The 13,672-nt window shown below is 34.7% G+C and overlaps 1 protein-coding gene across 1 annotated transcript in view; it reads left to right on the forward strand.

Moving 5' to 3' along the window:
• Positions 1 to 13,672, forward strand: part of PEX3 (peroxisomal biogenesis factor 3) — a 41,736-nt gene that overhangs the window by 21,933 nt on the left and 6,131 nt on the right. Inside the window, exons 4-10 of the mRNA XM_007450311.1 lie at positions 4,973 to 5,016; positions 6,269 to 6,393; positions 6,680 to 6,746; positions 6,854 to 6,908; positions 7,438 to 7,606; positions 9,191 to 9,261; positions 11,355 to 11,477. Coding sequence (XP_007450373.1) covers positions 4,973 to 5,016; positions 6,269 to 6,393; positions 6,680 to 6,746; positions 6,854 to 6,908; positions 7,438 to 7,606; positions 9,191 to 9,261; positions 11,355 to 11,477 — 654 coding nt within the window. The remainder of the gene's footprint in view (positions 1 to 4,972; positions 5,017 to 6,268; positions 6,394 to 6,679; positions 6,747 to 6,853; positions 6,909 to 7,437; positions 7,607 to 9,190; positions 9,262 to 11,354; positions 11,478 to 13,672) is intronic.

The following is a 13,672-nucleotide window of genomic DNA, read 5'->3' on the forward strand; positions in this document are numbered from 1 at the left end:
CAACAGTGAGAGGCCTGCGCACTGTGATGAAGAGTGGCCCCCGCTCACCGCAACTAGAGAAAGCCCTCACACAGAAACGAAGACCCAACACAGCCTAAATAAATAAAAATTTAAAAAAAAAAAAAAATCAAGTAACAGGGCTTCCCTGGTGGCTCAGTGGTTGAGAGTCCACCTGCCGATGCAGGGGATGCAGGTTCATGCCCTGGTCCGGGAGGATCCCACATGCCGCAGAGCGGCTGGGGCAGTGAGCCATGGCCGCTGAGCCTGCGCGTCAGGAGCCTGTGCTCCGCAGCAGGAGAGGCCACAATAGTGAGAGGCCCGCGTACCGCAAAAAAAAAAAAAAATTCAAGTAACAGGGACTTCCCTGGTGGTCCAGTGGTTAAGAATCCGTCTTCCAACACAGGGGACACAGGTTCAATCCCTGGTCAGAGAGCTAAGATCCCACATGCCATGGGGCAACTAAGCCTGCGTGTCGCAACTACTGAGCCCGCACGCCACAACTACTGAGACTGTGTGCCACCACTAGAAAGCCCACGCACATGCCACAACAAAGAGCCCACGCACTGCAACAAAAGATTCCACATGCTACAACTAAGACCCAACGCAGCCAACGATAAAAATAAATTTTAAAAAAATAAATAAAAATCAAGTAACAATAAAAGAAAAGTGTATGAGTACCTGGATAATACACCCGTTTTGCAATAGTGCAGCTTTTAAATACATATTATTGACTGTCCATAATCCACGCAAAGTTACAACTCTGCACTTCAACAACATGATGACAGTCCCTAAAGAAAACTACTTAAAAAAAGGCATAACCTAGATATTCCCTCATTCAACCAACTGATCAGGTTTTTTAATCTGATTAAAGTATAATGCTAGTGATAAGAATTTTTTCTTTAGTTTCATGATTCTTAGAGGCTGACACATTTTTACTACTACTTATGGATGTAAGGTTTGGTTTATAAATTAGTTCATGTGATTATATAAAGAAGAAACATATAGAAAAATAAATTTTAATTGCCTTAAGTTTTAGTCTTACTGAGAAGGCAAGACAAATGAAATAAGTGAATACACTTTTATAAAAGCAACACAGAAACACACACATTAAACATAAGTGGGATTCTTTCTTGGTAACCCTGTTTCCTGTAAGGCCCTACATTCCCTGTGTTTTGGGGGATTCAAGATAATTAAGATAAGGTCTCTTTCTCTCTAAGACTTTGTCATCCAAAGGAGGAATTAAATGAAATAAATTGTCATAATTCAAGACATACTATGGTTAGTCTGTGGTAAAAAGTAAAAGCAAAATGTGGGGAGAAAGTGTGGGAGGCTAGAGAGCAAAGGGATTAATGATGGGTAATCCTGGATAGCTTTAAAGAAAAGGCATGAGCCCTCTTTTCTTTATAACACAGGAGAATTTTTTAAATTCTTGGAAGGATAAGATGCACAACAGTTCTCCTCATTGCCTGTTTCCTCTTTAAACATCTCTGTGTTATTTTTTCTTTCCTTTCTTTTGATTTGAAATTACTATTTGCAGTTTGGGGGCTGGAGGAGGGGAGAATGTCCATTTGAAAAGTATTTGCATAAAGAGACGCTTGAGCCCTTACAAAATGTGATTAAAGTAAGGCCTCCAATCTTATGACTGCTTTTGTATTGGTTTTCAGTCAACTCTGGCCTCATATAAGCCCATCAAGCAAGTTAATTTTCTCCTTAAACTAATTGTGACAATAACTAATCAGAAATAAATGAAAGGTTTGATAGTCTTATTTTATCAGTTTTATAGTAGCAAATAAACAGCCAACACTGCCTTTAATATTTGGCATTCTTATTGATGATTGATAATGGCAATGTAGTTTCAGTGGCAAAGGATCTTAAACATCCTTCATCACAAGATAGGTAGAACACTTTGAAAGGATTAGTTTAATTCTTAAACATATTTTGGTAGTATTAAAGAGTCTGATTGTATTTAACTTGGAGTTGGTTTCCATCAGACAAATCATTTGAAAGGAATCTTGGCCTAGAAAGTACTTTCCTCTGTTCTACATAGGTTTGGAATCAGAATCTTTAAAACAGATAAGGTGAATTTTTTTTTCATTTTTTGTAAATGTATATATTAAAAACGATTACCACAGTCAAGCTAATTAACATATCCATCACCTCATGTAGTTACCATTTTTTTGGTGTGTGGTGAAAACACTTAACATCTATTCTCAGGAAATTTCAAGTATACGAAAGCATTATTATCAACTGTATTCACCATGCTGTACATTAGGTCTCATCTTATAACTCAATTAAATCTACTTTTAAGTCTGATAGTGGTGAATGTCAACATGAAGAAATGTCCTGCATGGCTTTAATTCAGTCCTGTCCCACCAAAATCATGCCAAATAAGTACAGTTTCCAGACAGATACCCTAATTTGCCCTTCCACAGCCTGCTGCTATTGAGCACTTCCTGTGTTAAAATTTTGGAACCACTGTTTTCTTATCTTGTTTCATTTAGAATTTCTGTAAGAATCACTTTGAAATTTATCTTAGATAACATTCAAAATAAGTGATTTACTTGCATTAAAATACCTAACCCTTGAATTGTGGTTGATTCCCAATTTAATATGGGACTAAAATATGGTGTTCTGCCACAAGGCCTGAACAGTAACGTAAGGTTGCAGCAGGGCCTGGTAGGATTTTCTCCATATATCTACCAAACTTGTGCCACCTAGGAAAGGGATACCTGAAGCTCTACAGTCTCTCCAGTGCCAAAGAAAGATAAGAAGCTAGTAATATCCCACAATTGTAATGGTAACTCATTGTCTGATTATAATTATAAAGAATATGGGATTGTATTTTTTGTATCTTTGTGGTTTTTTAATTTCATTTTTCTAGTAATTCATTTTTATTGCATTTTACCAAACTGTTCATCTGTGACAGATTAGAAATAAGAAAAAAACCTGGTCCTACCACAAAGGTGATTTGAAAACCCCTGAACTTCGTCCACGTAGTATACACAGTGAGTGGAGTACTATGCCGAAGTTTTAAAAATATATTGTTATTTTTTTTTTAAAGATAAAGGAAAATGTGTATAGAATGCCACCATTCATCTAAGGGGGCATATATGAATATATATACATATTTGCCTATATAAAGGAAAACAATGGGAAGTTAAAGTATATTTTTTTAATAGTTACCTATGAAGAAGAAAAAGAATAAAGGTGGGTAGGAATGGACTTCTTTGAATATACTGTGTTGTATAAATTTGAATTTGGAACCATATAAATATTTTACATATTTATAAAACTATGTTTAGTGTTTAAAAAGCAATGTCTAGGGCTTCCCTGGTGGCGCAGTGGTTGAGAGTCCGCTTGCCGATGCAGGGAACACGGGTTCGTGCCCCGGTCCGGGAGGATCCCACATGCCGCAGAGCGGCTGGGCCCGTGAGCCATGGCCAGTGAGCCTGCGCGCCCGGAGCCTGTGCTCCACACGGGAGAGGCCACAACAGAGAGAGGCCCGCGTAACAAAAAAAAAAAAAAAAAAAGTGATAGTAAAATAAATGAAATTAACCCAAATGCGTATCTAGTTGGTGTTGTAATCACAAAAACAGAAACTATGCCAAGTGACTTTAAAATAGAAATTTGAGGGCTTCCCTGGTGGCGCAGTGGTTGAGAATCTGCCTGCCAATGCAGGGGACACGGGTTCGAGCCCTGGTCTGGGAAGATCCCACATGCCGCGGAGCAGCTAGCCCCGTGAGCCACAATTACTGAGCCTGCGCGTCTGGAGCCTGTGCGCCGCAACGAGAGACGCCTCGATAGTGAGAGGCCCGCGCACCGCAATGAGGAGTGGCCCCCACTTGCCACAACTAGAGAAAGCCCTCGCACAGAAAGACCCAACACAGCCATAAGTTAATTCATTCATTCATTCATTCATTTAAAAAAAATAGAAATTTGTGTGTTTTTAGTGGGATATATACTCTTAGAGCATACAGAATTGAAAAAAAAAAAACTTAAACTCTTTTCACTGTTGCTATTGCTATTCTGAGACTGTTGTCCATAGAGTGAGGGATGAAGCAAATTAGTAATTGTGTTAGTTTCACTGATTTCTAGTGTGGGCAAAAAGAAATACAGATATAAGAACAATGAGATTGTTAAAAACCCCAGTGGTCCTAATTTTGAATTAGAAGTATCAATATGAATTCATGATGTATTTTATCTCTTTGAATATATGTTCATATAAATAAATAAATAAATACATATATTGATATTTACTAGCTTAGTCTACTGAAAAGGCTTAGAAATAATGACCTACCCAGTAGCAATGAACATCTTTAATCAAAGGATTAAGTCTCACACTACCATTTTCCACTACTAGGAACCAGGACTCTCAGAGAAATGGATGATTTCAGGTTTGCAGCAAGATTTGAACAAGATGAACCCAGAACAGCTTTTTATGTCAGAAAGCAAGGAAGTTGTCAAAGACTAAAGGGGTCGTGTCAAAAGGACTTAGGAACTAACCTGAATAGTCCCACAATAGTCAAAGATGGGCAGTTTGAACATCAGTAAGGATAATAACTACAGTGGGTAGAAACACATCAAACACATTTAAATGCATGTGTTTGTAATGATACTTTTAAACAAAAAATACTTCATTACTTACCTTTGAAGAGTTATAGAACCTACTACATTATTTATAAAACAGTAAATAAAGGAAAGAAATAAATATTCTTGCTTTTCCTGTATGATTTTATAATACACATATGCATATGCTCAGAAGGAGGAGAAAGACTGGAAGGATATACACCAGGATACTATGAAAATGGTTATTATCAGTTACTGAAATTACAGTTGTTTTTACTATATTTTATGGGTTTTGTTTTCTGCAGTTATCCTGTGATAAAATATAATTAAGTATAGAGCTGTAAAGTTCAAAGTTTTCTGTTAGATTACCTATATTATTTTCATATTTTCTGATATTTTTCTTTAGGCCTTCAAACAAGCTGGACATATGGGAGGATCTGAAGATAATAAGTAAGCCTATGTATTCTGTGTAACAGCACAGCCTTAAAATGTTTTTAATGGGAAATTTTTGTACTCTATTATGTGGGTAACTCTTCTTTACCTACCTCATAGAGTTTTTGTCAGATTAAATAATTCTCATAAAGCAAGTAGATCAATGGTCATAGAAACTACTCAATAAATGTTAGCGGTGGTGGTGGTATTATTGTTATGATAATATGTAAACCTGTCCTAGACTACATATATGCATATTAGGTACTGATATCTACAATATATACTTTGAAGGAAGTTTTTACTCCAACCCAGATAGTAACTTTACTTTGATATTGTATGCAAACTTTGATTAGTGATAAAAATTTGTAGCAAAAAGCTGCCCTAGAATAGATGTATCTCCATGTCTCAGAACTTTATACTGTCAGTTATTCCTGTGTTTTCCTATCCATTCAACTAATCCTTATCAACTGAATCATGCTTAAACTTTGCCTATTTTAAAATGAACTAAACTTTTGTACTACCTTGTATTTCCTTTCAGCTATTGTACTTTCTCACCTCCATTGTATAATACAAAAGATTTCTACATTCCCTGTCTTCGCTTCTTCACTCCTACTCACTCTTTGACATACTAGAGCCTGGTTTCCAGTCGTGTATCTCCACCCAAGCAAATGTCTCAAGCATCAGTAATAACTTCTGTGTTGCTAAATCCACTGGACATTTTCAACCTACTAGACCTCTCCACAAGAGTCAGCACCTTTCTCTCTCCTCTGTTTTGAACACTCTGTCCTAGCCGGGTCTCTGGGTGTTTCCCTGTCTTTGTGTACCTTCCTCCAGCCCTTTAATGGGCTTCTCCTTTATCCTCTTTTACCTGCCATTGACAGCTGGAGCTCTTCCACGCTCAGCCCTCTTCTCTTACTCAGGACTAGCTCCCTGGACAGCTCTGAGTTCTGAGGCTGCAACTCATAGTGCTTCCCAGTCCTTTCTTTTTTTCCTTTCTAAGCTAATAATATATAACCCTTCACTGAATATATTGGTTATTGTTTTTTTGGTTATTGTTTCAATTAAGAGATCATTCCTAATTTACAATAAACGTTTTTTAAGCAGATAGACTATGAAATGTTTTGAATTGATATATTTTTGTACTTGAAACAATTACAAATGTATTTTTAAGTCATCTTATGAAAAAATAACTGTAGGAATGGTTTGTGATTTTACACGTTTGTTTATATTTTAATAATTAATACCAAGTGGTTTTCTTTTCTCTGTAAAGGTTTCACAAGAAGTATCGTAGCTGTGTACAGTACTTGCATGCTGGTGGTTCTTTTGCGAGTCCAGTTAAACATAATTGGTGGATATATTTACCTGGATAATGCAGCAGTTGGCAAAAATGGCACCGTAAGTGTAATAGACTTCAATAGATATTGCCCTTTCTTTCAAGAGGTTCAAAATTTAACCAAGTATTATTTATCATGATAATTCATATCGAATAAATATCTTTATATTTCATGTGATTATAAACTTTTAGCATTGTTATTCTTCATATTTTGAAGTAGGCTTTTTGTTATGTTAAAAAATAGTATTTTTCCTGTCATTCCAGGTCCTAAAGAATCTCAGCTCAAGTTATAATGAAAATATTATTATTTACTAATAATATTGGGTACCTTATTTCTGTTTTATACAGACAGTTCTTGCCCCCCCAGATGTCCAACAGCAATATTTATCAAGTATTCAACACCTCCTTGGAGATGGTAAGATTCTTATTCGTGACCTGTAAACTAATTCTGATTCATTCATTTGCATTATTGAGGAATTGAAAATGTGAACAACGCTTTTATGTTTGTTTTTGCTTTAATAGGCCTGACAGAATTGATCACTGTCATTAAACAAGCTGTGCAGAAGATTTTAGGAAGGTAAGGCATTTTGCTTTGGCTTTTCTGACTTACTGATTTTGATGAATAGAAGAAAAATTAGAATTGTTCTAATGAAGCTAGTGATTTGACAAATGGTGGTCTGCGAAACTCTTAACATAATATGGACTCAACCCTGCAGTGTTACATTGTGGAATCCATTTCCTTCATCAGTATCAACCTTTTTATACTAAGGGTAAAGATTTAATGTTTCATTGTTTATTGATTGATTTCCAAACAAACCAGAGATATTTGGGTCATGAGATAAAAGACCTGCTTTTAAAAATCTGTGTCTGAGGCTTTTAACTCGCATTCATACAGTGGGAATTTTCTTGTGAAATCGGCAACAAGATTTTTCTTAGCCCGTAACGGGTAGCTGATTTCTTAATCCACTCTAGTGATTTCACAATCAGCAGTTTCTGGTTTGACTGGTTGAAACAGGATCTCAGGTAGTAACCTGTTAGGGTAAGAGTGTGTATAGGATGTGTTGTATAGTTTCAATTTATCCCAATTCCCTTTTCTCTGTTTCTAGTGTTTCTCTTAAACATTCTTTGTCCCTTTTGGACTTGGAGCAAAAACTAAAAGAAATCAGAGATCTCGTTGAGCAACATAAATCTTCTTCTTGGATTAATAACGATGGATCCAGATCTTTATTGTGCCATTATATGATGCCAGATGAAGAAACTCCATTAGCAGTTCAGGTGCTTAATTCATAACCATTTAACCAAACGAATTATTCTTTTTTTTTTTTTAAGGTTTTTTTCACAATCTCTTAAAATTTAGATTTCTGAGTCTCTTGAAAGGTAAGTAATTGAAAGACATGTATTTCAGTAATTTAAATAAAACCTCATTAATTTAGAAAACTAAATGGAAATGACTTCTAGTTAGAAACAACTTTAGATATTCAGCAGAATTTTATTGAATATTAGTTATGTGACAGACACTAGTATGATTGGGATATAAAATGAATAAGACATATTCATTACACCTGGGGAACACAGGAGACAAATTCAGTTCCTTTGGCTAGAGCATTTCTGTATGAGGTCAGGTAACAGAAGATAAAGCTGGTAGTTGGGGCAAGATCCTAAAGAGCTTTGTGTGCCAAGATAAAGAGTCTGAACTTCCATTTCAAATTCTAATCAGGCCAGTACCACACTCACATTTGCTTTTTAAGATGAATCAATGATGGCAGTGTCTGAATGGACTGAAGGAGTCATCCAGTTGAGAAACAAAGAAGGCCTAATCTAACATTTATCAACTATGGTGTTGCTATACACTGGTGTGTCCCAGCCAGTTGTGATTTAAGTTATTCATTGGTTAAGAATAATAAAAATGCCAAAGATTACAGGTTATAGACCTCATTTTTAAAAAATTTTATACCTAAGTGGATTGTATCCATTCTTTGCAGTTGAGAGAAGAATATCTCTCACTTAACAATTGGAGAAGTCTTAGACCAGAAAGGCCCCTATGCCATACCTCAGCGTAAAGGTCCTGTTAGAACAAAGACTGCCATGTTTTTCATTGCCTGCCGGTTTCCCCCTTGCCCAGAAACCCCAGAGATAGATGTTTGTGGGTACTGAGAGACCCTGCATTCATGAATAGGCCAAAAAAAATTGCAAACCATCTGAGGAAACCCTGTGAACTGCAGGATGGAGGCTAAATTGAATGAGCAGAACAGATCTGACAGAATTAATGAAGGAAACAGGAGAAAACTTACTTACAAATTAGAATCTAAAGGAGATGCAATAATGGTATTTAAAAAGCTTTCTGGAATGATAAAGCAATTTCCAAATTTTAAAATTCAACAGTGGAATTAAAAAAGAAAATGATTCAAAAGAACGGATGAAGAGAGGGATGATAGACCAAATTTTACCTGAATTAAATTTAAACCTGCAACTTCAGATTGAAAGGGCACACAGAGCCTTAGGCTAAACTAGATTGATGAGAAAAGACACATACATATCCTGATAAAATGTCTTAACAATCAAAGAAAAAAAATCCCTGGCCTCTGCAACCTCAAAGGCTATTTTTTTCTTTGTAAGTATATTCTAGAAATGTGTCCAAGAGGGGTCAGATAAACAAAGATCTTACTGTGATTCATGTTTTAAATACTACTTACCTGTGCACATGAACCTTTATAGTTTTTTGAGTTTAACATTTTTTGATTGTTGATAGAACATAGACTTTTAGGCTTCCTGAACTCCTGAGTTTATTAATATGATTTGTTTCATCATAACCCTGTGCTAATATTTGAAACCCTGAAATGTGGCCTTTTAATTTCACAGGCCTGTGGGCTTTCTCCTAGAGATGTTACCACTATTAAACTACTCAATGAAACTAGAGACATGTTGGAAAGGTATGTATACTGCATGTAACAGAAAGCATGTGTTTCTTTTTTGAATGTACTTATGACCATTTTATAGTTTTTCTTGAACAACGTTCAACATAATATTTTGTTAAATTTAAAATCTATTCCCCTGCCTTAAGTAGGATTTCCTACCTAAACTAATGGTCCTCTTATTAGGGTGGGGAGGGAAGCAAAGATTTTTTTTGAGGATACCCATGCCTTGCCCCCACCTACTTTCCTAGCCTAGAGACTCTGATATACTAGTTAAGGAACTGGAAGATAGTTAGCATTTATATTTTGAGGAAAGCTTTCAAGGGTGATTCTCATATGCTCAGTGTGTAGTGGTAAATGGTTAACAACCAGCCCTGTAAAGAAAAAAGACCAGAAACAAATTGTAGCCACAGCAGTGCTGACTACCAACTTGATGTCACTCAGTGCTGACTTGGAGAGTTGGGAAAAGATGCTCTTGGCAGCCAAAGCTAGCCAGCTCCAGCTAGGCCTCAGGTGTAGACACGTGTACACACATGCTAATGTGTATGTGCACACACACCTGTACTCAATTTTGAGAAGTACTTCCCCTAACCCTTTCAGGATAGTCTATAATGTTCCTAAATCTTTGAGTGATAAAAATTTCACATCCTCCCTAAACTGAGTATTACTATTTTAAATTACCCAGAAGAGAGCCAGAGTGTTAGAAGTGGAAAAAGCATCAGATTATGCATTAGAAGACGAGAGGACCTAGATTCAAGGTTGGCTCTCCTATTTATTATCTGGTCAACCTTGACTGAGCCACTTGCACTCGTTGAGGTAGTTCTATCATTGTGAAATCTTAGTGGTAATACCAGTTCCATCCACTTTATCTTAAGTGATTAAAATATCAAAGTTTCTTTTCAATTAAAGATAATTTAAGATCATTTTTTCTGGTTTTTTTCTAGTTCTGTTTTCTGGGCAAATTATATCCTTGGTTTATAATATTTTTTCATAATCTTGAAGAAAATCAGCAAATTTTTAGGTTAACTCAGCTACTGACTCTACTATCTGAATTCATCAAGTTCTAGTCCCTTGACTTTCTACAGTAGTGATCTCCACTTTTTTCCACTCCATGAAGCTCTAGATAAAGGTCATCAGTGAACTTTTGCCAAATCCAGTCAACATGTAATGTTCATCTTACTTGGCCTTTCTCTAATAATTGACACTGTTGATCAAGGCTTTCTTGAAATTCCTTTCTCTTATGGCTTCAATGAAAAATCTAATCTTTCTCCCAGTTCTCAGATCATTTCTTCTTAGGTTCCTCTATGCCTGCCTTTCCTTTAAATATTAGTGTTTCCCAGGTATTTGTTCTTATTTCATCCTCAGCTGCCCCAAGCAATTTTATATACTCCTATTAATTTACTGTCTGTATGTTAGTAATTCCCAAACTTATAGCCCTAGCCCTCCACTCTCATGAGTTGAATTGAGATTTCTACATGTCGAAGATAGAACTAATCTGTTCAACTAGGCAGTTCCTAACTCTCATAGCATACATATATTATTCTTTATATCAAAGAGTTTTTGTGAAGTACTGACATGATGTAACAAAAAGAGCTTGAACTTTAAGATCAAAAAGGCCTGGGTTCAGATTCTGGCTCCCATATTTACTAATTACATAACCTTTGGACAGATTTCTTCATCCCTCAAGTATCCAGTTCCTCATCTGTTGTACATGTTAATAAAATATTCTGTCTCACTGGGATGATATGATAGAGTATATAAGGCAAACCAATAACCTGTGACTATAAGAGGATTCCTCTTCAAGTGTTTCCTCAAGAGAAGTAATACTATTTATTGATATTTATAAAAATACATTTATAAAGTGCTGCCTAATGTAAGAAAATCTAGCAAAATGCATGAATATTCTCATTGTGTTGTGCTAAATAATAAGCTCACTTTTTATGCTTAACTTTTAAGATTGACTCCTTGATATATTTTTATAGTGTTTTAGTCTAAAAACTAAATTGTGACTAGAAATGTTGGTGGCTGTCAAAGGTAACCACATAGTTATTGAATTTGTGTCCTTTTCGATTGAAAATCTGAAAAGTAACTTACCCTCTTATTTTGTGTAGCCCAGATTTTAGTACAGTTTTGAATACCTGTCTAAACCGAGGATTTAGTAGACTGCTAGACAATATGGCTGAGTTCTTTCGACCTACTGAACAGGACCTGCAACACGGTAACTCCATGAATAGGTAAGAAGACATAAAAGAATGTTATCAGTCTAAAGAATGTTCTAATAAAATAGTGCTTTGGGATGTGTTTATTTTTTGTTCCAGGTAACAAAAATATCTTAGAGGATAAATTTGAATGTTTGTTTTTTCAACAAATTAAACTCTGTTCAACCAATGACTCATTCATTAGGAGGAGCTCTTTCAGGATTCAGTATTAAAACTTCCATTTCTTCCAAAAATTTTGCCACTATATAAAGTACTTAAGTTGTGAAACTATTTTTCTATAGGCCAAATTTCAATTATTGGGGCTTTTTAGATTTAACTCTTTAGAATACAAAACTGAAAACATTATTTAAGTTTTAATGTTTTCTCTTATATTATTCCAGTACTATAAGCCATAATTAGCCTGTATAATTCAGCCAAGCATTCTTGTTCTAAATTCCCACTTGATGAATTATCTCCTAGTTCTTCAGCCCTTATTTATAGGATTAGGAATGTTTAGTTAGTGCAATTGGTAGTGATTTTAATCATAACTATTACTAAGTCATGGATTCACACTGCCAAAAGGTATCTTATGGTTTTATTATATTCTTATCATCTCAGCATGAGCACCTTGAATCTCCTATTAGGATTTACACTCTTTTGCAGTTTTTTAAGTTAAATTCAGAAAATAATAGGTACTAAATCAATGTTAACTGACTATAAACTCATCTGTTAAAATTAGGGGTAACAGTAACTGATATGCAGTATGTATGTGCAATGTCCAATTTAATTCTCAAATACACAGGGCAAGATTATTTTATTTGCCCAGTTCTCTGGGACCCATCTTTATTATACAAAAAGGAATAATTTGCAGTTAACATTGAGGATTTGGAATGCCTAGCATCATAAAATTTATTTTCTGAAGCAATTTAAATATCATCCTAAAATCTTTTTTAGCAGTTCTTTAAATTATCAAAAAAAATTTCAGGCTCTATAAAATATTCCCTAAATCAAGGTGCTCTAGTCAATAAAATTTCACTATAATCTCTACCTAGCAGAAGTATTAGTTATTTCCTGAGTAGTTGTAAGAATTGTAATTGTTGTTATAATATAAACAAATACTTGATCTTATACACTAAAGAATTATAAAAATTATGTTACAATTACATCAGCCATTGATAGTCTTTTCTGAACTCCTGTAGTACTCAGTGTTTATACTTAACTATTGGCAAAGAGAGAAAATATCACTAATTATGTGTACTACAATTAATAATCCAGAACCCTCAAGAGAATCAACAGAAAAATGATGTAAACTAATAAAACATTAAATTTTACATATATATGTATATATTTGTATATATTCCATATGTATATTTATGTATATACTATATATACAACATGTGCATATAATATATGTGTATATATAAACATATATATATAATATTAAAAGTTTTCCTATCACAAGAAACAACCCAATAGAAAATATGAGGGATAAACATGGGATGTAAAAGAAAAACTATACAGACTTAAAGTATGAGTATAGATATGAGTCCTAAATAAAATATAAACAAATGAAATCCAGAAATATATAGCAGTAATAATAGTGACCAGTACTTCTGTTTTCTTTTTCTACGTACAAGTATGATAGGTATTTTTCAGAACATTATCTCATTGAATTCTTAAAATAGCCCTAGGAAGTAAGTACTAGTATCTTCCTCTTGCCACAGGTGAGGAAACTAAGACAGAGAAAACTTAAATAATTTGTGGTCACGCAGCCAGTGAGTAGTAAAGCCAGATATTCACTCACATTTGTCTCACATCAGAGCCTGGAATTTCTAGTTATTCTCCAAGACTGTGGCTAATTAGGGTTTATTTTAAGAATGCAAGGAAGTTTAAACATTAAGAAAGTTATTACACTAATTCATAACATTAATAAGTTAATAGGACAAAAAACAAGCATCATCTTCAGTGTTGCTGAAAAAGCATTCAATAAAATATAACTTTTATTACTGATAAAACCTCTTCTAGAAATAAAAAATGCTTTTTATATAATAAAATATTTGAAATCAAAAGCAAATGTTATACTTAATGGCAACACACTAGAATTATTTCCATTAAATTAAAAACAGTATAAAGATGGTCACTATTGACATATTTATTCAACATCATTTCATTATTCTAACCAGTGCAGTAAGACTAGGAAGAGACAATTTTGAGAACCAAATTCAGGAATG

This window comes from Lipotes vexillifer, unplaced genomic scaffold (assembly GCF_000442215.2).
Source record: "Lipotes vexillifer unplaced genomic scaffold, Lipotes_vexillifer_v1.1 scaffold112, whole genome shotgun sequence".
NCBI classification, from domain to species: domain Eukaryota; kingdom Metazoa; phylum Chordata; class Mammalia; order Artiodactyla; family Lipotidae; genus Lipotes; species Lipotes vexillifer.